The sequence below is a fragment of the Pholcus phalangioides genome, unplaced genomic scaffold (assembly GCF_987345545.1).
Source record: "Pholcus phalangioides strain wild (caught in Gottingen) unplaced genomic scaffold, Ppha-v1.0 ptg000015l_1, whole genome shotgun sequence".
NCBI classification, from domain to species: domain Eukaryota; kingdom Metazoa; phylum Arthropoda; class Arachnida; order Araneae; family Pholcidae; genus Pholcus; species Pholcus phalangioides.
The window spans coordinates 25153180-25178772 of NW_028301608.1; the positions used below are offsets into that span (position 1 = coordinate 25153180).

Genomic DNA, 25593 nt, shown 5'->3' on the forward strand with positions numbered 1-25593 from the left:
GGCACTGGTCTTTTCTGGGAAGGAACTTCAGAAAAGCAACTTGAGAAAATAATATTCGAAAAAGAAATTGAGACATGGTCGCATTTACAGAATTTTGTAAATAACGAACAAAATTTTTGTGTTAATGCAAATTTAATTTCAATGTTTCTATGACTCGAGAACAAATTTTGCACGTGGTGTTGATCTGGAGTAATTACATCGTGTCTCCTAAATTCTTACATATAAGTAAGTTTAAAAATTCATAAAAATTGAAGGAATCGGACAGGTTTTAAAAAAAGTTATTCTCACGAATGGGAATTTTTTTTTGTTGTTGTTGCAGGAAACCTGAGTAGCACACCGGAGTATAGAGCGATGTAAATATTTCGATTCCGTTCGACGTAGAAATGGCATACATTTGTCGACGTAGTTCGACATAGAAATGTTTGGATTATTTCAAAAGGGATCAATTATCGTACAAGATATTCCCCTTCGAAACGAAATGATGCAAATTTATGAGTAAAACTACTTTAGAGAAAAAAAAGATGTTTCGGAGTTTATTGAGTAAATAAATTTTTGCTTTATCGCTCGATATCGGACACCTAAAAATTTCCGACCTCTTTCCAGGGCCGTCTTAAGAGCATCATGGGGCCACCAGGCCAATTATTTTTTCTGAGGCCCTACCTGGAAAATTCTCGAAAACTTCAATTAGTTTTCATTTTTGTCAGGCCCCTCTTCTTTTGGGGCCCGGGTTGGCCCATGCGTTAAGACGGCACAGCCTCTTTCCGACGTTCGGTATTCATTCGACATTCCAACGACGTCGGACCGGTATCGTTACGGTATCCTAACGATATCGTGGCTACTGGAGAAAAGAGTTACTTCAATTTTTTTTGTTGTTGTTCGAGAGCACTGCATAAAAATAAATAATTGGAAATATGTAAATCAGAGTTCTAAGAAGTGCAGGGTGTACGATCATAGTGACTCATTGTGAAGCACCATTGTAAGTTTTGCTCTATGGGCGAAAAGTTGAACAAATCGTTTCCTCTACCAAAAGAAATCCTCCTTAATGAGAACGACTATTCTCAAACCACGGTCAAATTAACTAATTCCTTAAACTTGAATTGTTTTACTATTTAAGAATTAATGAGGCACCCTTCAAAACGTTGGAAAAAAAAATTGAAATTCTTCGAATTTACATTTAGATTAAAAAAAAAAAAGCTTTGCATTAAATTTTTATTTCTATAATTTAAATTTCATCATTGAGTTGACCAACACAAAAATGTGCGAGCATGTTTGGAGGGAAAAATAAAAAAAATCACATTGATACAGATTTCCCAGTTTGAAATTGGCGCCTACAATTTCAATTTCTTCCGCTGATCAGAACCTGTGCTGTCACCTAGTGACATAATTGCTAAACACGAGTGTTTCGATTCGTTATTAGATGGCAGTAGAAGCGTTGCATGACGAAAATAATGTCTATTGATATGCAGTTTTCTGATTAAATAAGCTATTAAAAAAGAAATTTTATAATTAATTTAAGCAAGTAATGAAAAAAAATCATACTGAATTCCAAATCGGGCATCTCATCACTGACACTGAGTTATAGCTAGGCTGACCATATTTCCTCGAGAGAAATACAGGAAATTGGCATTCCAAATACAGGAAAGTACAGGACATCGCAAATTATCGCAAAGAACAACGCCAAAAAAAGTAGAAAGTTGCCAAATATTGCTGAAATTACGGAAAAATTGCAATAGCGGGAAACGAAGCGTTACTGGAAATTGCAGTGGATTAAAATGAATTCCACGAAATTAAACGTTAAACATGACAAATGTAGGAGAAAAATATTTATAGTTGTAATTATCATAATAAAATTGATGAATTGAAAAATAATTTAAATCTTTGACTTCAATGAAGAATAAAAAACCAAATAGGTTTCGTGTAAAATACAGGAACAACCGCGACACTTTTGCCAAAAAGTCGGGACGGCCAGAAAAAGAAAGTAAACCGGGACTGTCCGTAAAATACGGGACGTATGGTGACTTTACTTATAGCTCAGTGATCACTCATACCAAACGATGACTATAAGTACGCCTGGATAACCAAGCGGAGATCGAGATGTTGTTCGGAAAGAAAATTCACATTCCTCTGTGGGGAATCGAACCACCAATCTCTCACTGTCCGGGCGAGTGTTCTAACCATTAAACTACAGAGGACAGACATTTTCAATCCTTAGAGCATATGTATGAATGCTGAACGGGACTGCGCATGGACAGCCTCCAAGCTCAGCTAATAGCCCTTACGACGTTAGCCCCCACAGAGGAATGTGAATTTTCTTTCCGAACAACATCTCGACCTCCGCTTGGTTATCCAGGCTTTCGTACTTCGTATGAAAAGCGGAGAGTGACATCGTTTCTCTCTATATAAGTACATAGTCACAAAAAGTTCCTCGGCCGAAAATTATGCAGTCCGAACATTATTTCTGATAAATGAATTTAGAAATTCTTTCAATGGTAAAAAATGGGGAATTTTACAATAAGGGAAATAATTATCAAGACTAGAAGAATATATTCTTCTAGTCAGTAATATTTATCAGCCACCTCGTTGGGCATTTTGCCTGTTGTGGCGTTGTATTTGTATATTCGAAAATAGTTTAAATCAAAGCGTATCAATAATACGTCTTTAATACGCTTTGGTTTAAATATACACGTGACATTTTTCTTTATAAGGTGGGAAGACCTCTCTGCAGCGGAAGGTCCGAATCGGTGAAGCTATGTGATTATTCAGTGAAAATGAATTCTGTTTACATCTTGTTTGTAGTCGTCAATTTTTTTAGTTTACGTGAGTTTTGTTTTCTCATTTTTGTGCAAATAATATTTCACAGCAACGAATTGTTAATTAAAAACAATTTGTTTGTTGTTTACATCGAGGGTAAATGTGAGAAATCACCTTTAAGTTAATTTCCAGCATTTACACCTCTATGTAAAATGGACATGATAAAAAATGTCTTTTTTAATGGCTTATCATTGAAACTAAAATGTGATTATTAATTATAAAATAACAATTATATTTATGCTGCTATAAATAAGTCTCGCAATTATTTTGTGCAACTATTAGCGCATTATTGTCCGGCGAGATATTGCGCAGCGGAGATTTTCATGATGACATATTGGTGAAACGTTTAAACATGAGTGGATTTTCTGGGGACGGAGAAACTGATCAACAACTGATATCATGTGTAGCCCACCCCCCCTTCAAGTCTTATCTTCATTTTTGTTTTCAACCCACAGAAATTGAAGTAAACAAGGAGGAAAAAAAATTGCAACATCAACAACCTTGGTTGATGTGGGGAGCGGGGGCTACCAGCACCAGCAAAAACAGGGTTTTACAACTGCAACTCGGTTGCAACATAAATATCTTAGGATGATGGGCAGAGACGGGGGGGGGGGGCATACTCCCCCAGCATCAAAGGTGGAGTCGACTGATCTAATGTATATATGAATTGACATTGTGCCCTCCAGCAATAATGACCGTGCTCCCCTCAGACTTCCAAGTCTATTTCCGCCTATGCTTAGGATCAAGCATACACATCCTAACTGAACGATGACCCAATCTTTATTCCAAGGAGTTTCTAATTGAAAGGTCACCACCAGAGTATGAGATCTATCTTCCCTGCTCAAAGAACAGCCACCATAAGATGCCAAAAGCCAATAAAGGGCTGCACCCCCCCCCCCCCCGCAGCCTACCAAACACAAACTGTCAGCTTGACCACAAGCACTCCAGAGTGCCTTTGAATCACAGGATCATTTATTATGCTAGAGAAAATAAGGACGAGCAAGACTAGGCTGTGGTGGTGGTGGTGTGGGGGGCGGTGAATAAGGCCCTTCAGAGGTCCTGAGAGATGATTTTGTTTGATGACAATTAGAGAAAAGAAAAAATAGAGAAACATAGCTGCACATTAATATCGAAGCATAGTTAACCTTGGAGAAAATTGCAACTGTGCCATTAAAATGTTGATAAAAGCATCCCATTTGTCCTTGCTATAGGCAGGTTGTGAGTTGTCCATGCATACACAGGTGAACCCCATAATACCCCCCACCTTCATGCATGCCAAACCCACGTGGCACCAGAAATTTTCAGTGAAAAAAATCTTCTATCTCTAGGCTTGACACATGTTAAACTACAATTCTATATGACATCAAACTAAGTTTTTGTAAACCCCCCCCCCTGTATTTTTGGGCTTCTTCACTATATACGCATAGGTTACATGATGATTTTATTCAACTTTTGCCTTTCCCAAAGTGTAAGGGACTATAACACAAAAACTTCCAGTTGAAAATCGTTTCTGAAAGACTGAAAAAATTGTGCTAAAAAACGCTCCAATTAGTGAAAAAATGTAGGCGAGTCCATGTAGCCCTGGAAGTGAGCAGTGATGCAATTAACTCAGACATTTGATTCTTCAGTTGGTCGATTGAATTGCTTTGATGATATGAAATTCTGTCCAAAAATGTCTGAGAGAATCAACTGCTGTGGGACCAAAAATCAATTTCATGACTAGAGATCTGTTCATTTGTTAATATTAGAAAGAAACGATCTTAAAGACATTTTAATGCCAATAAAGTAGCAATTTTCAACAATTTTATAACCTTTCAGAGCAAAATATGGAAATTTGCTTGTAACGAGGTCTGTTATAATGTTAATTTTCCTTGTGATTGTGAATTGTCATTATAATCAACTTTTACTGTACATATATATTTAAATATGGAAATTTCTTATTTTAATACATATTCTATGTGTTAGTTACTGATGCTGATCGTACGAGACTCAAGATATATGAAGAGATACAGAGTGATATATTCTGCTTCAGGCGGATGAATTCCCAGGGACAAATTGGTTGCGCTTGTAAGCAAATCTTTATATTCTCTAATATACTGTGAAAAATGGACCTCTTCCTTGTTCATTTATCATAGTTTTTTGTCTTAGCTGTTTAGACTATTGATTGCTTTTCATCGAGGCTTTGTTTGGGGATTCCTTATGGAGATTTTAACTGACTGACGTATTTTTCCGATATTTTCACATCTATACAAGTGTTTAATCAGGAAGATTAAGCCACTTAAGTTTGCCAGATGTCACGTGAGGTGACTTTTTGCAAGCAAAAATGATACTAATTCACTTGATCTATGGTAAAATTTTATTTGGGTGCTGTCGATCAGGAAATTTACTACTGTATTAAAATGATATTCAGTGATAACCCTGACTTAGTAACCCTATATTTATCTATAGTCATCTCGTCCTAAAAATGTTTTTTTTTAGATCTAGTGCATTTTGTGCAAGCTTGCAGACTTATGACATTGTGTTCTTAAAGAGTAATGTTTCCCAAATGGGGAGTCCCATCCAAAAGGAAAAACAAAAATGAGTAGAGAAAATATTCAAATTTACCTCCCGTATCCTCCTGAGGAGGGAGGAACATCAGCATTGAAAATTTTACCTAGACTTGTGTCTTACTGTAGATGTTCCGAAGTTTTGTAAGTTTGAAATTGGCGCAGTCATTAGAATATTTTGGGATGTAGAGGCATCACTATTACTTGTAGGAGAGATCTCTCTTCCACAAGTAGATGGTGTGTGGCAAGATGGCAACACGAACGTATGGCTACTTTGAAAAAAATCCTCACATTGAGTGACAAAATGTAAATTTGGGAGATGGAATAAAGGCTGTTCAGAATTGCTTTAAACTGTTCAGGTTTAAGTTGCCTTTAAATGCCCAAAATAAAATTGAGTCGAAAGCAATTAATTGAAATTTCATTAAAAAGTTAAAACATTGAAATAAGATTTATGCTTTTTTTAATGGTATTTATTCATATCGTGACTTCATTCATTTTCCAAATTTAGCTCACAGGAATGGTAATATCGGAGTAATTCAAGTCGTTGATAATGAGAATGAACTGCAGAGTCTTATATCAAGTCCACCCAGGCCATCCTTTGTTGTTGCACTTCCAGTGCATCTGTTTAACATGTGAGTTGTTTATGTTTACTATTACCTATATAATAATCCACATTTAAAAAGTACACACAAGTTAATGTACATTACCCATATAATAATGTAATATTGCACAATATTTATGGCAATGTGTAACTAGAATTCTGCTGCATGTATATGTTATGGCCAAAGCCTGAAATTGGTGAGTTCACGAACTGGTAGATAGATACTGTATTATATTATGCTAACCATAAATATAAATGGCCAGTTGATCTGGCCAGTGTCTGAAATTCTATGAAATTTTGGGCATTGGCCAAAAGTGTGGGTGGACAATCCTATTATATCAATATCAATCTCCTTAGATATTAATATTACGATTCCTTTGATTGTTAGGATTGTCATAGATAACCATAACTATAAATGGCCATAATTATCTCGGTATTATCAAGGAATACACGAATTTGGCAATGACCCCGAATCATGTTTATTTCTGTAGCCAGGGTTTTCTAGTCTCTTTAAAGTGTCGATAGGGTACTCTCCCAGGAAATAGAAGAATTAGAAGACGAAGAATACGACAGAGGGAGAGCAATCGGAGAGAGAAGAAGCGGTCGAAATATGGGAAGACTCTGACTCTGACTTCAAATAGGATGATCCAGTGAAAGAGTAACCAAGAAACAAAGTTCCAATGATCAGTGTTTAAACTGTGAAGCACCCAACCAAAAGCTGAGGAGCTTTTGAATAATCGAACAACCCCCTCCCCTCATGCTGAAAGGACCTGGCACCTGGTCGGACCAATGTGACACGAAGGGCTCACACTGGCCAACAAGCCAACGAGGGAAGACATGCTCCAGGACCTGGCCTGGCCACAGCGGAGGGCTCACCCGAGCCAACAAGCCAACGAGGGAAGACGCGTGGTCCAGGACCTGGCCTGGACACGGCGGAGAGCTCACCCGAGCCAACAAGCCAATGAGGAAAAACATGGTTCAGGACCTGGCGCTTGGCCACAGAGAGGAACAGGGGGCTCTGGCTCAATAAAGCTGGAAAGGACATCAGAAGAGCTCATCGGAATAAATTGTATATTGTATAATAGAAATATTTAAATCTGTATATACTTTTTTTTTTAATAATGTGTTTTTATATTCAGTGTTCATGCATTTTATATTTTATATGCATAATAAAGCACCCGACATCGCCCAGCCCCCTCATCCGGGCAATGGCTAAAATTGACAATGGTCGATAGAGCCTGGGCGGTGCACGGAATGAAATGAAATGAAAGTCTCTTTACAAAAAAAAGTCTCTTTACAAACAGGCTGGTAAAGCCCAAAATTCGGACATTGGCCAGTTCACGAACTGGCTGATTTCAGGCTTTGGCAATAATATATACAATGGTCAGTCAAAAATTGACTGAAAAACCTTTATTATGATGGGAGTCACAAGATTTTAATGTGGGTATATAATGTTAGAGCCCCAAAACAGAATCCTTTGGCTGACTGGAAATGTTCTGCAGTAATCACCATAATAGTGTTTTCTACACTTTTCTTAAAATTCCTCCAGATCGTTCTTTGATGTACGTCACAGATTTCGGCATGTTCTGCTTTGTGGGTTAGAAGAAAAAGTTCAAAGAAAGATGGTAGTTATTACCAAGGCCTAAAAAAAATCCCAGGTTGCCATGGCATTTAAAAAATTAGTATTGGAACCTGAAATTTTCTATGTGACTATCAAATCGGTGTCTCAGGGCAAGACAAAATTTTTATTAGGGACCCCGTTTTATACTAGCGGACACAGTCTTCAAAAAAGCCAACAGAAAATTAGCAGTTACAAAAAAAAAGTATCTTGATTGGGGCAGTAATTAATAATTTCTTCTCCTTCATTGCTTTTTGACAGAGATTAGCACAAAATCATAGCTTAATATCTGTAAATGCTTTGCATTTCACATTTTGCTGACTCAAGAAACATTTGCAGTAAAATCTCCTAACAATGGCCACTAACAGGACCATGAAAATGTGGCCATTATTGGGAATTGCCATTTTATTTCTGAAAAAAAAACTAAAATTTGCGATCTATGTAACATTTAAAACTATAATCTGTTCTGTACTTGATTATGATAATATGAGACATGCTCAACCCATGGCGTCATCTGATGTGGTTCGTGATTTCAAACCTAATTTTTAAGAATGAACTAAGAGGCACATTCTCTGATCACATCAGTGATCTGTAGCACATTTATAGTGCACTTAAGTGACCCACAGTGCATTTAAATATCACTTGCATGGCCCACCTATAGATCACTTAAGTCATTCCTTTTCACTGCTTTCAATATACCCATCTAGCATTTGTACCCAGGAAAAGAAAGCATACACAATCCCCCAATAGAATTTGGGGTGAAAAACTCCCTTGAAAATTATTTTTCTCGTAGTGATATGCATTTTTTTTTGACTCAATGTACAAAGTGGCTGTTATTTAGAGGTTGCCTATAATGTCAATAATTGTCTCTAATATTAAGTCTATGAAACACTTTCGGTTCCAACAAAATGTGGCCATTGTTTGGAGATATTCTGAGGTTGTCGTTAGAAGAGGTTTCACTTTAATACCCAAAGTGGAAATTTTTTTTTTTACAGAGGTTTTTTAAAATGCAAGAACTCAGAAATACATTGTTCAACTGTATTGTGCCATAATATGCACATGGTAATGTTGCAATATGAACATGTCAGTGAATTATTACTATGATTTAATTTACCCTTATTATGATTTATTTTACCTCTTACTTTGTTGTCTTCATTCTGTTAGAGTTCACATTCTTTAATAATTGATCATGATAAAATCAGCTTTTTTGTGATGTACAGCTTTTTTCAAAATACTCAATCATTTTCAAGTTATCGGCAATAATTAGTTTAGTTTGATTAGTGGAACTGATTAGTTTTTCGTTCTGTATCTTGCTTTGAATTTCATTTAATCATATTGTGCAAGTTTCTGCTACACAAAAGTATGTTGAAACCTCTCTTTTGTGGAATGGGACAAAAAAATTTTGTCCGTGAAAGAGGAGTGGCCATCAATCGGGGGTTTGAAAAGCATACTCTTATACAAATACAACGCCACAACAGGCAAATTGCCCAACGAGGTGGCTGACTTAAGAACATCATGGATCCCCGAGCTATTTTTCGGAGGCCCTACCTACTACTGCTACACCACACATGCACCCCCCCCCCCCCCGCGGAACCCCCAACAAATCGGTACGTGCGGGAATGTGTGTACGTGTAGTGAAACCTGACGTGAAGTTTTTTTGTTTCTCTGTAATGCTTGTTATGTGTAGTGCTGCCATCTGCCACCAGTTTTTCAAACTATGAGTGAAGTGTTATGATTGAATGATTTATCGTTGTACGACTGTTGCTGTCTGTGGCGAGACTTTTTAACGGGGAGATCGGCTCGCATTTGCGCTTTGAAGTTGGGAACCACAGAAAACCAACTTCAGCCGACCACACCAACTTCAGCCAACTACATGTGGAAATTTTATTATTTAACCATAAAAGGGGTGACCATATATGTGAAATGTCTTTTAAGAGGCGTTTTACTGCATAAAGACTCAAAAGATTTAAGAGGGAGAATTGAAGATATTTTTTTTTTTTTTTTAAATTGAGTAATCAAGAATTGGAAATATTTTCATTGAAAAATTTTTATATATTGTACTGAAAGTCTACGATTAAAGCTGTTTCATTTTTTTAAAATTGACAGTGTAATATTATTTTAAATTTAGGGGGAATATGTCCCTCCTGAATGGAAGCAATGGAATTCAAGGGGTCATTATACTTTATGACAAGAAGAAAGAACAAAAGCCACCGAAGAACTTCTCTCCTGAGCAGTCCTGTCCAAACAGAGATTTTGGTGAGTTATTTTTGTTCTACACTTGATTAAAGATTGAGTTGTGCTGCGACACAAACCGATCATGCGTCAATACTCATCTGATTATTTAAACAAAGTTTCCAAAATACTATAATTTTTATGTGATTCCACATATAAAAAATATGGAGAACTATTTTGAGAAATGAGATTAATGAAGAACTATTTATCAAATCCTAACCATATCTCAAGGATATTTTTGCTAAGACAAATGGATGTCCTGAAAAACAGAATTAAAATTATAATTAATCTTTTAGAATTTCGAGGTAGTGCTGGTGGAAAAAATGCCATTTTAATGAGCACAATTTGTAGAATCTTTGAGATAGATATTTTTCAAAATTTTTCTATGGTAAAGGGTGGAAGGAATAAGATTTATGAATTACATGAATGAATGTAGAATGTTTTGATTCATATATATATATATATATATATATATATATATATATATTCATTGAATGTAAATAGTGTTGTACTGATAAGGGTTTTTCTTTAAAAGACAGTGCTCAAATAAATGACTATAACAAATAAAACTGGAATTTCATTGATTACATTTTAGAAGCAGAAAGAAAATTATCTCATGATTTTTTTTACAACACCATTTTTGAAATTTATTGGACTATTTATGTAATTAATCATTTTTTTTTAGGATTTTACACTGAATCACTGAATCCAAAATATGCTTCCTGTAAGAGTGTCGAGTGGAATAAGCTAGATGGTAATCCTGCACTTGGCATGATGTACGTGGACTGGGGTGTGCCAATATTTGTGATCACGAATGAATCCAGCATAATCAGTATTCGAGAGGTATGGTGAGAAATATGTATATGCTTTTCTGTTTTAGTGAACTGTTTGTACTTAAATAACTTGGTTCATAATAACTTATGATGTAATGTTATAAACAAAAATTTTCATACATCATGAGAGATTTCCAAGTGGATTTAAGGATGAAAAACTCTTTTTCTAGATTAATAAATTATTTTGCATCATTTAATCTTCAATAATGGCTCAATATTTTATCATCTAGTCATTTTCCTTCTTGCATCACTTGATCATTACGAGAAGAAAACTTCCTTTAAACGTGTTAAAAGTATATTGAATTATTGAGATTAATATGAATCTCAATTCATCATGTTCATATCTATTATCTTATATGATCACTTTTAGAAATGTTATGACAAATTTAACAAACCAATCAATGGCACTCCAAGAACATGGCCTCTGTGTTCGGTTCAGCTCAACAGTGTTATGCTTGGTGCTAAAGACAGTGATACTTGCATGCGCAGGAGCAAAGTTGTGGCAAATTTAAATCAAGGTAACATCTATATGTTTTGCTTACAAATAAATCATTGGTTTAAATTACTGTTTGCTGCATTATGGTTTATCATTAAAATATTTTCGTTATAAATGCTTCATCAAATATAATGACTTCAAATCCTTAAAAATGTAATTTTTTTATTGTTATATAATTTTTGAAGATTACACAATATCTATTCATATTTTTTCTTTTAGTCAAAACATGTGATCCTCTGAGTGACAAAAATGTCATTACAACATTGTTTCCTACAAACAAATCTGAAGGGATGCCAGAAAGATCAGTTATTTTGGTTGGGTGCAGAGTAAGTTGAATTTCAGTTTTTATACAAATGAAAAACTCATCCATTAGTTGGCCCAGTAAATTGTTGGGGAGGGGGGAATGAAACCTTTCTTCTTTTTTATAAATTTTTTTGTCATGAGCTAACATTTTAGCGATGCACTTATAAAAAAATTTCAAGCCTAATTCAAGGTGATGCATAAAATTATCTTGAATATAAGTTCATTTTGTTGCTGACAGTCATTCTCATTCTTATTTTTTGACTGGTCTATGTATAACTTTTTTTAGTTCTTTCTCTTTATCGAAACAATACTTATTGTGCTCAAATAAATATTTTAAATTTTACTTTAGAATAACAATCATGCTCAATCTATATATCTTTTTTTCCCATTCATCTCTGCAATCAAAAGTTTTGATTGTTTCTAAAAAGCTAGTAGAAGCAGATTGCAACTTTTTTATTAAATGATTTTTTTTTTCAGCTGGATGCTTTCTCAATGTTTGACCGTCTAGCACCTGGAGCACATTCTACTGTGACCGGCCTTGTTACCCTCCTTTCAGTAGCAAGTACTATGGCTTCAGCTAGAGATGAAATCCTTTCCAAAATGGGTGAAAATAAAAGGAATGTATTATTTGCCATTTTCAATGGAGTAAGTTATTTTTTTTTTCTCTACAAATGTTTATCATATCACCCAGTGATCTTACTTTTAACCCTCTTACTGTAGAAATGGTTCAGGGTTCCCAGTGACCTGGAAAGTGAGGGAAAATGTAAAATATTTCTCAAAAGTCACAGGAAAATTATGCAAATAAATTGATTTGATAAAAGTCAAGTGAAAATTCTGTGAAGGAAAATTTTTTTTTTCAAAATTTGAAGGTTAAGATTTAAAATTATGTTTCTTCCAGAGTTTTGGTTTTGAGATTTTGTCAGGGAAAATAATTGAGCAGATTTTGCTGGGAACCCTGAGATTTAACACTCCACGCATAAGTGCTAATGTTTCTGATGAAGCCGTCAGATTTTTTAGCCTTATTAAAATCTTCCGGTTGGAAACATGATTCTTTGTATCGTTATAGAAATTTTTTAATATAATTCCCGAATTGCACTCAACATAATGAAATATCTCAAAAGAAAATCCCTGTCCTGTCTGACTGATACATTGATCATATTTCCTTGAAAAATATATGGGAAATTGGGATTCTAAAAATGGAAATAGCAAAAAATGATTTCAAAAGTGAATGAAGTTGCCAGTTATTGCTAAAATTACTGGAAAAAATAGACAATGGCCAGAAAAGAAGTATCATCGCAAGTCATAGTAGATTGAAATTGATCCTATGAAAAAAAAAACTTTTAGCATGCACAAGATATTGCATATATGAGATAAATATTGATATTATATAGACATGATTATCATAATGCAATTTATGAGTTGGCAAAAATAATTTTAATGTTTGATTTCAGTAAAGAATAAAAATTCAAATCAGGCTTCATGCCAAAAACAGGAAATTTTTTATTAAAAGTCGGGACAGCGAAAATACAGAAAAATACAGATCATATGGTCATCCCCATGCAATCTTCAGAAAAAATGTAATTTTATTTTTTTGGTTTTGCATGACATTCTTTCTTTACCACCAAAACATTTTGTCATGTGACAAACCACCCATTTTTCAAGTGCGAGAATTGTCACCTATACCCACACGCACAAGAAGAAATTTCTCTCTGTTCTTCAGAAGTGGTTTAGTGCTTTTATTTTTTCTCCAAAGAGAGATAGACAGCTTCCACATGAAAATGAAAGGTTTGATAAAGCTTTAACCTGCGAAAGCAAACAATTTTTTGAATACATTGAGTTGCAAAAGAACAAAACGTGAGGATGACTAGAAAATATCCACATTTCATCTATATCAGAGGTGTAGACATGAAGAAAACATTGGGAGAGGGAACTGATCCCATCATCATATATACAACACTCAAGTGCTTATGCAGGAGAGGGAAAGTTTTGTATTGTTTTTTCAGAAATTATTGGGGGAGCTCAAATGGCCTCAACCGCTAGGTTCCGGCTCCTATGATCTATATGTTAATTATTTGAACTTTAAAGCATCTACATTTAATCAGATTGTCATGAAAGTAAGCAAAGTTGCCCATTATTGCTAAAATTGCTAAAGAATCTTCAATGGCTAGGAATGAAGTCTATTGTTAATCACAGCAAATTAAAATGAATTTTATGGAAAAAAAACTTAAATGAGACAAATGTGAGATACAACACTCACAAGTCATCATAGTCATAATTTTCTTTTGTAAGTTGACAAAATAGTTTTAATCCTTGATTTTAGTGAAGGATTAAAAATTCAGGAAGGCTTTGTTGAAAAAACAGGATATAAAAGAAATGGGATAACAATTAATATGCGAAACGTCTCAGAAAAACATCATATTGTCACCCCATGAAATCACCAAAAATTTCCCAGTTTTCTCTTATCTATGGCATGTTTTATTTGGTGCCAAATATTTCATTAAATGATAAACTACAGATTTTTCAAGTCTGGTAATTGGCATCTATAGTATATAAACACGTAATATCCACATATAAACATGCATAATTAAGAAAAGAAATCTAATTGTTGTGTAGTCCAAAGGACCATATGTTTAACTTTCAAGGAGTTAGATGAAATAGATTTTTTGTAATAGTTTTCTCTTGGAAATGTAGGAACTGTCTTTTTCCACCTCAAAATGACATCACAATGACAATGGAACAAAAGAAAAAATAAAAGTACTTAATAAATAAAATTTGACTGATGTTATTAGATTATTTTTTGTAGACCTACTGGAAGGACACCCTATTCTCTTGGGGTCACAGAGTGAATATTCCTAATTCATGTATTTTTTGTTTTTCTTTTTGTCAAGTTTGTCTTTTTGTACCAGTTGTAAGTTTTTGTTGAATAATAAAAAAAAAACAAACTTTGTAATTTTTTTTTTATAACACTGATTTTGTTATTTATAATCACATATTTCAGTTTTTGTGTAATAAACAAAGTGGTTCTGTGAATTCCTTCAAATGTAGATCTATATAGAGTATGGTTCCAATTTTGACTCTCGAGAATTTTTGTGTGAACTTCACATAATGCCTTGCGAAGTGATGTTATATGTTCGAGAACTGAATCCTTATTTAACAATAACTGCAGTGTGTTTGAACAGTATGTGATAGTACAGGATTTGTTGAGCTAAATTAGTACAGTAATACATCAAATCATCTTCACTTACCTTATCTCACATTTATTTTGTCTTCCCCTAAAAATGATTTTTTGCAATTAGAAGTACATTAAGCAAATCTTATAAGCTTTAGACACCATATCCTCAGAAGAGAAATGTTTACCCATAAGAGTTGCATGGAAAAGACAAATAAATAAAGAAAAATCTACACATTTAACGTCTCTTCTCTTTCTCTCTTAAGGAGAGAGAGACATATCAATGGGAAGTTTTTTGGCACAATCCACCTGCATCATTAGTTTTGGAACAAATTCCTGATGTAAATCATGTGCTATATAAGCTTTCTAAAAACAGCATTAATGTTGAATACTTAGTCCTAAATCTTGTATGTGTATGAAAAAAAAATGGAAAACACAGTAAGCAATCTATACTTGATTTTGTTGCAGGAAGCTTTTGATTACATTGGATCTAGTCGAATTGTATTTGACATGATGAAAGGCGAATTCCCTATTGTGCCTAGAGGTGAATTACATGATCAACCAGCTGCATTAAATCTTAGCCACATATCACACTTCATCGAGCTGAGTCAGCTGGCTCCCTTAGAAAGTGAACCAGAATATTGGGTACACACAGATCCGGTTTCAACTTCAGCCAACAAGTCGGTAGATGACGAGGTAATTGATAATTTTCTTTCTTCTCATAACAATACAATATAGGGTTAATTCACAGAATTAAAACCCAGGAAAAGTTTATATTTTTAGATAATAATACAGGGTTAGCATAAATGACACAATTTTAAAAGTTCATATTTTGAAAACTTACACATAATTATGAAACATAGTACATAAAAATAAAAAACATTTTTTTTTTCAGTTACAAAATGTTTGATACGTGAACTGATCATAACATGACAAACATCTAACCTGTAATTAAGTTCATTCCACACATTTTCCAGTTTTACACCGTCAATGGTTTAAAAAATGATTCAATATGCAGCACTGATGCGCTCTTCAAATTGCAATGGCGATTGTTTATAAACCACCATTGCTAAAACACTCAGTGAACTAAAGAACGCATCAGTGCTGCATTTTGAACCATTTTTTAAACCATTGATTGTGTAAAACTACAAAATGTGTAGAATGAGCATGATTACAGATTAAATTGAATGTTTTTCTTTATTTTTATCTATCACTGATTTATACTATGTATAATTGTTTTGAAAATATCAATTTTTAAAATTGTTTCATTCATATATGCTAATTCCTTGTATCAAAACATATTTAATGATTTTAATATGCAGTGTTATTTCATTTTAATGTGCTATTTCTATGAGTATATAAATGTGTTTAACGCAACACATTTGTAAAGTTTTGACTCCTGTGCATACCTTATTGGTGGTATTAATCAATGAATTTAGGAGGTATCTTACATATTAATATTTATAATTTTCTGTTTAAAGGTCACAAGGCTTTTTGACCTATTGAAGAAGTCAGTAGAGCAAAGCAGCATGATAAGTGTGGACAGAGTGGACAAGGGACAACCTCTACCACCAGCTTCATTCCAAAGTTTTTTGAGACATGATAGCAGCATACCGGGAATTGTAATAGCTGACCATAAAGACAAATACTTGAACAAGTATTGACAACACCTTTGATTATTTTGATTACGTAGGAGTAAATTTTTGAAACAAAATGTTTACGAGAATACGTTGTTTTACTTTCATTGTATATGTTTACAAAATTGTGAATGGAAATTTTATTTCTTGCACCTGTTTTATGGACCTAACCTATAAATCATTATACCTTGACCTACCACAGTATAAGAATTTTTTTTTTAAATTATTGTCTTGGAAAATGGTCCCAGTTAAAGTTTAAAAAAAAAATTGGTATTTGACACTTGTTTTTATGAACTTGAACAATTAGTTTCCAAATGGGGATGAATGTTAAATATATGGCATTGTTCGAGACCAGAGGACTAGTTTGCAAAAATGTGTCATTTCATGAATTGAAGGTTCATTAAATCGAGCGATGACTGTATTTAGCATAATATCTGGCTTAGGCAGAAACAAATATTGTTCTCAATACAACACATCCAGTAAGGAAATTATCATGCTCACAGAAACTGACATGACTGTAGTCTGGTAAATTCTAATAACATGAATTGCAGTATATTACATAAAAAATTGATGACAGATGGCAGCACTACACATAACAAACATTAAACAGAAACAAACTTCACTAAAGGTTCACTACAGGCACACTCACACATTTCAACATATACCAATTTGTTAGAAGTGCCACAGAGGAATATGGATGCAGTGCATATATGGTTTAGTAGTATATTATATGGAAAGTCTTTACAATTATGAAAAAACAAAATATCTGTCTGAAACCTGAAAATTTTCAAAATTTATTTATAATTTCACATCTAGGAAATACTTATTACTATTCGCCTAATGATGGTTGTGCCCAGTTTAAACTGTATATAGTATTTTATTTATGCATGGAACTTTTTCACTCATCATGAGCTGAAAGTGCACAACACATACTTTTACAAAAATAATGTATGTATTTTTAATTTTACATAATTTTTCTTAAAGGTATTATAACAGCATGTTTGATACCGATGAAACATTGGTTTCTGACAGTATGCCATCAAGGTTGGCTAATCTTACTTCAGCTGTTTCTAATGTCTTGTATGAATTGCTGACAGGCAAAGCGCCAGAAAATAGCCTGATTGGAAATGAGACACTGGTATGTTATTTCTACTTGATTGAGCTATTGATTATATAGCATGACTGACATTTGTATTTCTGTGTCAAAGGTGTTGCATTATATTAGGATGAAAATCTTTTTCTCCAGTTTATGTGGTTGAAATATAATCATTACAGCATTCTATGTTAAATTTTAGTGGCTGAAATTTTGGTGAAATGGTTCAGCAGTCAGACAAAACAAAAAAAAATATAGTACCATGTACATATATATCTTTACCACTTTTTTTATTACAGTATGGTCTTGCTTATTCAACATAAACAGGCTGGCGGAATGTCGGATAATAGAAGTGTTACGAAAAAGCCTATTAAATGTCAAACTGTTATAGTTTTACACATTACAGACCTAATAATTGTGTTTTACAACAAAACAACAGAAAAAATTAACTGAAATGAACTTAGTTACAGAATATTCTGAAGTTAAACACAGTACTTGAAAAGTTCAATACTGTGATGATTTGAAGAAATTTTTGATTGTAGTCTACTTTCCTGATGACTGTTATTTCTGTGCTGCCAAGTCTTGCTATCTTTGTCGCATCATTATGTTGATTCCTGTAGCTTTTTGTTGCTCAATGTATTTAATTTCACGCTCGCAACTTGCAGTTCTTGTTACAGATCAATGTATTTTTTTGTTTTCTCTTTTGCGGTAGGAGATCAGATAATATGGAATGTCGAATAAGCGAGACTCTGCTGTATGTCAATATACAAAAATTATTAAAGTTGTGTCTACTGTTTCTCTGCATGAAACTTGTTTGATTATGTCAGCAGAGAACTATAAAAATATTTTAAGTGTAATGATTGTGCATTTTGTTGTACCAATATGTGTATGTATATATATTATTATTATTTTTTTTTGTTAGATTCAAGGACTTCTTGAGTGTTATTTACGAAACGCAACATGTGATTTGTTTAGAGAGATCGCTGATCCTTCAATGATTGAAAGATTACGTATGTATTTTTTTTACAATTTTTTATTTGATATTTTCATCATATATATTCCTTCTTATTTTTTTCGTTTTTATTTTCTTAATTCGTCAAAATTATTTGTAGTAAAGTAAGTGCTGCTTTTTTATTGGAATCAATGATAATATCATTTGGTATTGTCATCACTTTCACAAAGTACAGAACGTACATCGCAACATGGGAAAACTTCCTTGATAGTTGTCAGGATTTCAATTTATATTGCCTTTTTTTTCCTCTTTCCTATTTCTTTTTTACTTCCTTCCTGCTATAAGTTATTAATTGAAGCCAGCAGATTATTTAGGAAATAAGTGAAATATAACGTAATAGTCCCCCTTCAGCTCTTGGTCAATCCAGGTGACCAGATCCACAGTTCCTCAGCTGAAAGACTTTCTCAAGGGATCTGTGGTATGCATGTATATAAAAAATAAGCCCTTTGTGATCCAGAGGTTTTTGGTACTTCATGCAGTCAATGCTTGTTATAATGACCCCACGTTAGTGACCATTCCATTAACCGATAGGTTAAGTCACAAATTTTCATATAACAAATAACCTGTATGAAAACAAATTACCTTTTGGGTGAGATAGTATACACAGACATGCAAACATTGGCTTGAATCTTGTCCATAGTGATGAATGTTTAGCTTTGCCAAGGGTCCCCCAGGAGAATACAATCATAGTACGATTAAAAAACACTCAAAATTTATTAAATTTTTTTTTGTGTATATAATTAATTTATTCGAATACAGCTTCTCATAGGCACTGGAACTTAGAGGGCGCAGGCCATATGAGTCCTCTACCCTTTCTGAAGCAACTTTTCGAGGTGGCTGAGTCCCTCAGTAATTCATGAATATTCAATGCAATTCCAACTTGCATTGTGGGCCATAAATATGGACATATAGCTACCCTAAATCCCCTTCCCCGTTTTGTTTTCTTTGTATCAGAGCTTCTGCGGTGAAATATTCTTTCTGACACAAGTTCTGCGAGCTTGACCATGCACATGAAGCCGGGTGCAGATCCACTGTGCTGAACCATTCAAAAATCAGTTTTTAGCCCATAGCATAGAGATTCTGACAAAAAACAGGTTCTTGGGTGTTCTGGAATCGAGTAGAGCCAACACCATCTATAGCTAGAGGCATCTATAGTTATAGGAGGTGTTGGTAGAGCGGCGGTTTGGACTGAGCTTTGCAGATTGACTTCTGCACACAGAAAAAATAGATTAGCTCCGAATTTCTTTTCTCTCATATGTGTATACCAATTCATTGTTATGGTACAGATCAATGCTATTTTAAAAGAATAATGAAAATAAGTAAAATACCGCAAGAAACTCAAAGACCTGATTTTTTAAAAACTGATTTTGTTAGTATTAAGAGTATCGCTCATAGCTCCGTAGTTTATTGCGAATGTCCGTAGAAACATGGAATGTAAAATGGAATGAAACGACATGGAATGTCCGTAGAAACTATGGAAAATCCATAGCAGTTGGCACCTCTGTGTACATAGGGAAGCAACGTCAGTACGCCCAAAATATGATTCTCGTATTTTGGGTTTACTGACGTTGTTTCCCTGTGAATAACTTTTTGATATAATGATCCTTGAATATAACATCCATATTGGATGATATGATAGGGGTTGTTATAACGAGCATCGAATGTAGTTTGCACTTTCTGGCCCCCCACAATCATGATTATTCAAAGGTCCTTGAATTTTAGCTTTTACACTTTTTTGGATGGTGTATGAGTTTTGCTAAGAAGCAGAATTCACAGGGGCTTTCTTTGTAATCTTAATATTATAGCTATAACAATGAAATACTGTTTTTTCCTATGTTGATTCCACAAAGGTTTGAAGTAATCCACAGTAAGCAGTTCTATCCCAATTCCTCACAATGGATTTCCAAGCTTGAAAGAGAAATTGCATTCTCACATTTTAGAATAGTATAAGTTGCCAAAAAAAAGAGCCAGTGAAATGTTTTCTCTAAGAAAAAAAATGGTTGTTTCCTGTTTTTCACCTGAAACAGGAGGTATGATAATTTAATACATCTGGGGGTTTTTTTTACATAGTTTTTCATCGATTATTGTTATAAATCTCCTCCCCATTGATGTGATCACATTAAGCGAAGTGCACTGTATATATATATTGATTGCCATTTGGTTTGAATCATTCTTGTTTGGGTGGCGATTTTTAAAAATTATGTTTGAGAGGTTAACATATTTTTTATATTATAACAGGTGTCGAGCCATATCCAATGTATATTAGTGTTCACACCGGTGGAAATCTGAAGGCCAATGCTATTACATTATATACGAGATACATGCTGGCATATCTTACTGGAAGCATATTGCCAGATCGCACAAGGGAGAACTGCACTAGCGTGAACAAAACATATGACTTGGTATGAAATTCTTCCTGGTCATTGGATTGCATTCCTATGTTTTACATAAAAGATTCGAGACTAAATTTTTATTAGTAATACACAGTGGAAGAAATAATCTTCTTCCACTGTGAGCTGAGAGCTTCATATGTAGTGTACATATTTACATAGACTGATGATAGAGAGCTTCTCCTATACTTATACATTCTACTTTTCTTGCATTTTTACCGCTGTGATTTTATTATTTTTCAGATTTACAGTTATGATTGGATGACAGGACCTGAAGTCAACTCTTCTGGTATATGTGTGAAATCTACAGTAACATATACAAAAGCAGAATCGCCGGCTAGTGAATTAGATGGTAAGTTTTCACAAACTTTTTTTGTGAAAAACATTCAAGACACAAGATAAAGAAAGCATTGTTGAAACTTTTTTTTCCCCAAGTGAGGAGCACAAAATTTTGATGCTGTTCACTGTCGCGTTTCTTGAGCCAGTGAAGGGTTATATGCCCTGAGTTTGGGTGGTTCTTTTTTCATTTTATGGAGCATCTTCAATTGGGGGAGTTCTAATGTTTTCTGTGTTGTTGATTCCTTTCTGCCCACCTCAATCTCTCATTTTGATCTGAATGAAGTCAAATGCATGTTAATGAGTTTTATTGAACTTTGTCTAATTACTCATTTGTAGTACAAAATGATGGCAATAAAATTTGTCTAATGTATTAGTGTTACCATAGCTGCCAACTTTGGAGGATGAGAATTAAGGATGTTTTCACATGGATCTAAGTTCTGATTAAAAATCAATATAAAAGGTTTTTGAAAACAATGTAAGGATTTTTTCATTGATTAAAGTAAAATTGTCGGAATTCTTCTCCTTTTTAAAAACGTGACATGGTACAAGCCATCGCTGATTAACGCCAAGTCACCAATCAGTGCCAGCCAATAGGTTTAACCTGCGCTCAGATGGCAAAATGTTAGTCACTTTTTTGAAATTTCACCATGCGATATTGTCACTTTTTGACTTATTAAGATTTGCCTTCATTGTTTCCTCGTAAACTGGAAGATAAAGACAATTTTGCCACCTCTGGAATGCAAACTCCAATTTTTTGGGAAAAGTTAGTTATAGCATTTATTTCATCTTGAGCACTGAAATTACCTTTCATTACTACTCTCAAATCAAATTGTGCCAACAGAAAAAAATCTTCATTGGGTCCGAAACGAGACACACAGATTTAATGGGTCAAAGCAGATATGTCATCTCGTGAATTTTGGAGGTCGAATTGACGCTGGCTGTTTGGCAAATTTTGTCTTTTCCCCCATGAAAATGAAATAGTTTTGTGATTTAACACAATGTGTGGCAGCAATTTACATTAAGCTTGCAACATCATTTTGGGGATTAAAATGAAAGCAACTTTTTTTTCTGGATAAATTGTTTGGGACTATTGCTTTTTTCTCAACAGTAGGGAATTTTTATAATCACTGTCGAAATTCTGGAGATATAACAGTTTTTTGGGAGCCAGAGTAGAAATTTTTTCAGGAGTCCTCCGGCGAATCTGGGAGACTTGGCAGCTATGTCATACATATGTGTATTTTTAAATTAAATAGCAGGAATTGAATTTCATTTTTAATTATTGGTCAAATTGGTGTAATGATTTCGGAAAAAGGAATTTTGATAAATTTTTACCTGTTGCTACTTTCAGATTGGAAATCAACAGAATACTCAACGTGGACAGAAAGTGTGTGGTTTGAAACATCAGCGAGAATATTTCTGCAACCGAGCAGAGAGCAAGAAATAGGGACTCTCCTCGCAGGAATATTCATCTTCTTGTTCTCCATTGGTTGTGTCTATTTCACGAACAAGCGTTCCTCAATCATTTTCAATACGAAACCGTTGATTAGTTGCTAGGAACTCGCCACAAATCACATAGCTTTGGCTGATCTGGCGGGAGGTGATTTACCTCCCCCAGCTAACCTTTGAGTATATCGCTTAATACATTTTTAGTACCTTTGTGATAGAGCACTTCATAGTATTTTCGGTACTTAATTATTAATATAAATATCCCCCCCCCTCACGTTGTAGATAAAATTTTATAGATATATATTTTAGTGTAAGTCTATATAAATTTTCTACACTGTGAATAGGTTAAAAAAGGACCTGTAGATTGTGATTTTTCTACAAGTTGTATAATTGAGAAATAACAATCCACAAGTGCAAAATCCAAAAATAAGTTTTTCTCCCCAAAAGTTGCAAAATAAATGTGAAACCATAATTATTAAAACACTTGGTAGAATTTTAATGATAAAATCAAATTAATTTTATCACTGAAACTATACATGTTATTATAATGTATCTAGTCACCATTTTATTTCATTCTATTCAGTCCAGTCTGAAGGGACCATATCTAGTAGTTCTGTCATTATTATTATTTTTTTCATGTCACGCTCAAATAATATCTCGTCTGTACTCATTCACAGAGGTACTAAAACTGTGTTTAAAATTTTACCAACCGGAATGCATTTTGTAAATGGATGACGCAATCACAGGATTCAATCATTTCAAAACTAAAGCTTGGGAGAATAAAGATGCAATTTTTTCATGACTTCAGTTGAAAAAAAAAAAAGAACACAATTACCATTTTAGGACCCATTTACAAGATATAGTTTGATGATTATTTCATTATGGAGTTTCATTCGGTATTTGAAGGGAAGAAGTTTGAAAGTTTTGTAAATTCCATGAATCCAAGTTTAGCATTTTTAGTGCTATATTCAAAACATGATTTTTTAATGAGAAGGGTATATAGGGTCTAGAGGCAATCAGTTTCTTTTGTAATCCAAAATTGCTAAGAGACCTTTTTTGTGGATGTTTTTTTTTGCAACTCAATATAGATTAATTTTTCTTGATTGCCTCAAATTATTAGGTTGTAACACTGTATTTCAAATTTAATTATATGATTAATTATGCTGTTCCAACACCTGTTTGAAGTGCTATGAGTTAGATTAGTGTAAAAAAAAACCACTTTGCATCTTTATAGTTTGAATGAAGTGTGAAATGTTTTAGTGTTCACTATATGTTGTTGTAGCACTATCACATTTCTTGACTTCATCAAATTTTTCTCCTGCATTCCTGTTAGTAAAAAGAAAAATCCTCCAAGTTTAGCTTGGGTTAAATATTTGTATGCTCACATTTTGTTCTTGCTTTCCTTGCTATCTGACTGCAGAAGTAAAGCCTCAACTGCCTCAGGGTTTTTTTTTTCTGCCATTGCCTCGCAGTTGAGGTTAGGGCTGCCTATACGCGATGAGAGATTTCTAGCTTTTGTGTAGTGGTAAATTCTCTTGCAGTCTATAGGCAGTCCTGAATATTGAAATGAATGGATGTGTTAGTATACAGGTTAACGACCCTTGATCCCAAAGCTTTGTGATTTGTGTGGGAATTGAAAATATTTTTTTTTTGTTTTTATTTTTAATTATTTTTTTACACAATTTGATATTTCGTGTATGTGTTATATTGTCTTCATTATGTTTCCTAAGTTATTTAATTTCGTGAATAAATATTTTTTTCTAAGTAATTAATGCTTTTCACTTTGAAGAAAAATCTTCATATAGGGAAATACATTTCTAAACATGATACTTGCTGGAAATAACATGTACATGTAGTTGTTGACTTATGACTTTTCAGTTTAATGACTGACTGACTTAGAAAATAGAGGGGAGGTTGGACAAAAAATTTCACTAAGGAAATAGTTTTTAATTTTTACTTTAGATGTCAATCATCATTTGTTAGTCCCTTGAATTGATCGATCATTACAACTTTTTTGAAAGGCTTCTGTCAGCTGAACATACATTGTCAACATTCAAGATATGTTAACAATACTTCTACTTCATACATGCACCTCGTAAACATTCCTTGGGGAAATTTTGAATGAATTGGTGCATGCCAAAAAGTGGTGTATGTGTGGCCTTGATGTATTTGTGATGTCAGTATTATGAATGTTTCATGATCAAAAAATGCTGCTACCTATTTTTCACAGAAGTGAAAGTTGTAAATATCAGAATTTTTGTGCTTGAGTGAGTATGATGTTGAAGATCTACCTGCTTTCTGTGGTGAGAAACTTTTTCAAATGTTTGAGACATGTATTGAAAAGCACTACTAAAATGTGTTTTTAATTTTGTGTCAGTATTTCATTTCTTTTGTATTAATTATTTGAACCAAGTGTATTGATATGAAGTGACACTGAATGCAAAATATATATTCAAAGAATTTCAATTATGATATAGATGACAGTTGTAAGTCAACGATTACCTGTATATGTGAATAAAATTTTAGAAATGGTATAGCTATGAGACAAAAAGCTCATTTTAATCATATATGCTAGTGGGTGCACAACCTCCAGCCAGCAGGATTAACGTTCAGCTCACATGAGCTGAATTTTTATTCAATCATCAGAATTGCGGTCATTCTAGCAATTAATGTCTATCCTTAAATTTCACTATAGCTAGATTAATTGATATCCTAATATAAATCATTTTCCAGCAGGGTTGTAGTGATTTAAATCAACTGATTCAAAAAAAAAAAATTGCTGATTTAAATCAATTTATTTCAGATATGAAAAATATCTGTTTTAATGAAATAAAATTATTTATGCAGCTTTGAAAAGTGATTTAATTTTTTATTAAATTATAATTATTATATATTTTTAAATATTATTTATAGTATTATAATATATATTAAATATCAGAGATGCCATAGTCTTACCAATTTGGCTGACAAAGGGTTGCTCAAGATTTACAATGGTGAAGTTATGGAATGTAAAGTTGACTTAGAAAATCACAGTTTGCATGGCGATGGATGAACATCCATAATCAAC

At 33.7% G+C, this 25593-nt stretch overlaps 1 protein-coding gene across 1 annotated transcript; it reads left to right on the forward strand.

Annotated features, from left to right (window-relative positions):
- Positions 1 to 2730: 2730 nt before the first annotated feature.
- Positions 2731 to 25060, forward strand: Nct (Nicastrin). Its single transcript, XM_089243243.1, has 15 exons — positions 2731 to 2817; positions 4777 to 4878; positions 5866 to 5989; positions 9705 to 9832; positions 10494 to 10651; positions 11012 to 11159; positions 11357 to 11463; positions 11918 to 12085; positions 15078 to 15305; positions 16091 to 16266; positions 17231 to 17384; positions 18262 to 18349; positions 20590 to 20753; positions 20985 to 21093; positions 22429 to 25060. Exons 1-15 carry the CDS (start codon positions 2769 to 2771, stop codon positions 22632 to 22634), a joined length of 2109 nt encoding a protein of 702 aa, XP_089099369.1. The 5' UTR covers positions 2731 to 2768; the 3' UTR covers positions 22635 to 25060.
- Positions 25061 to 25593: the final 533 nt, after the last annotated feature.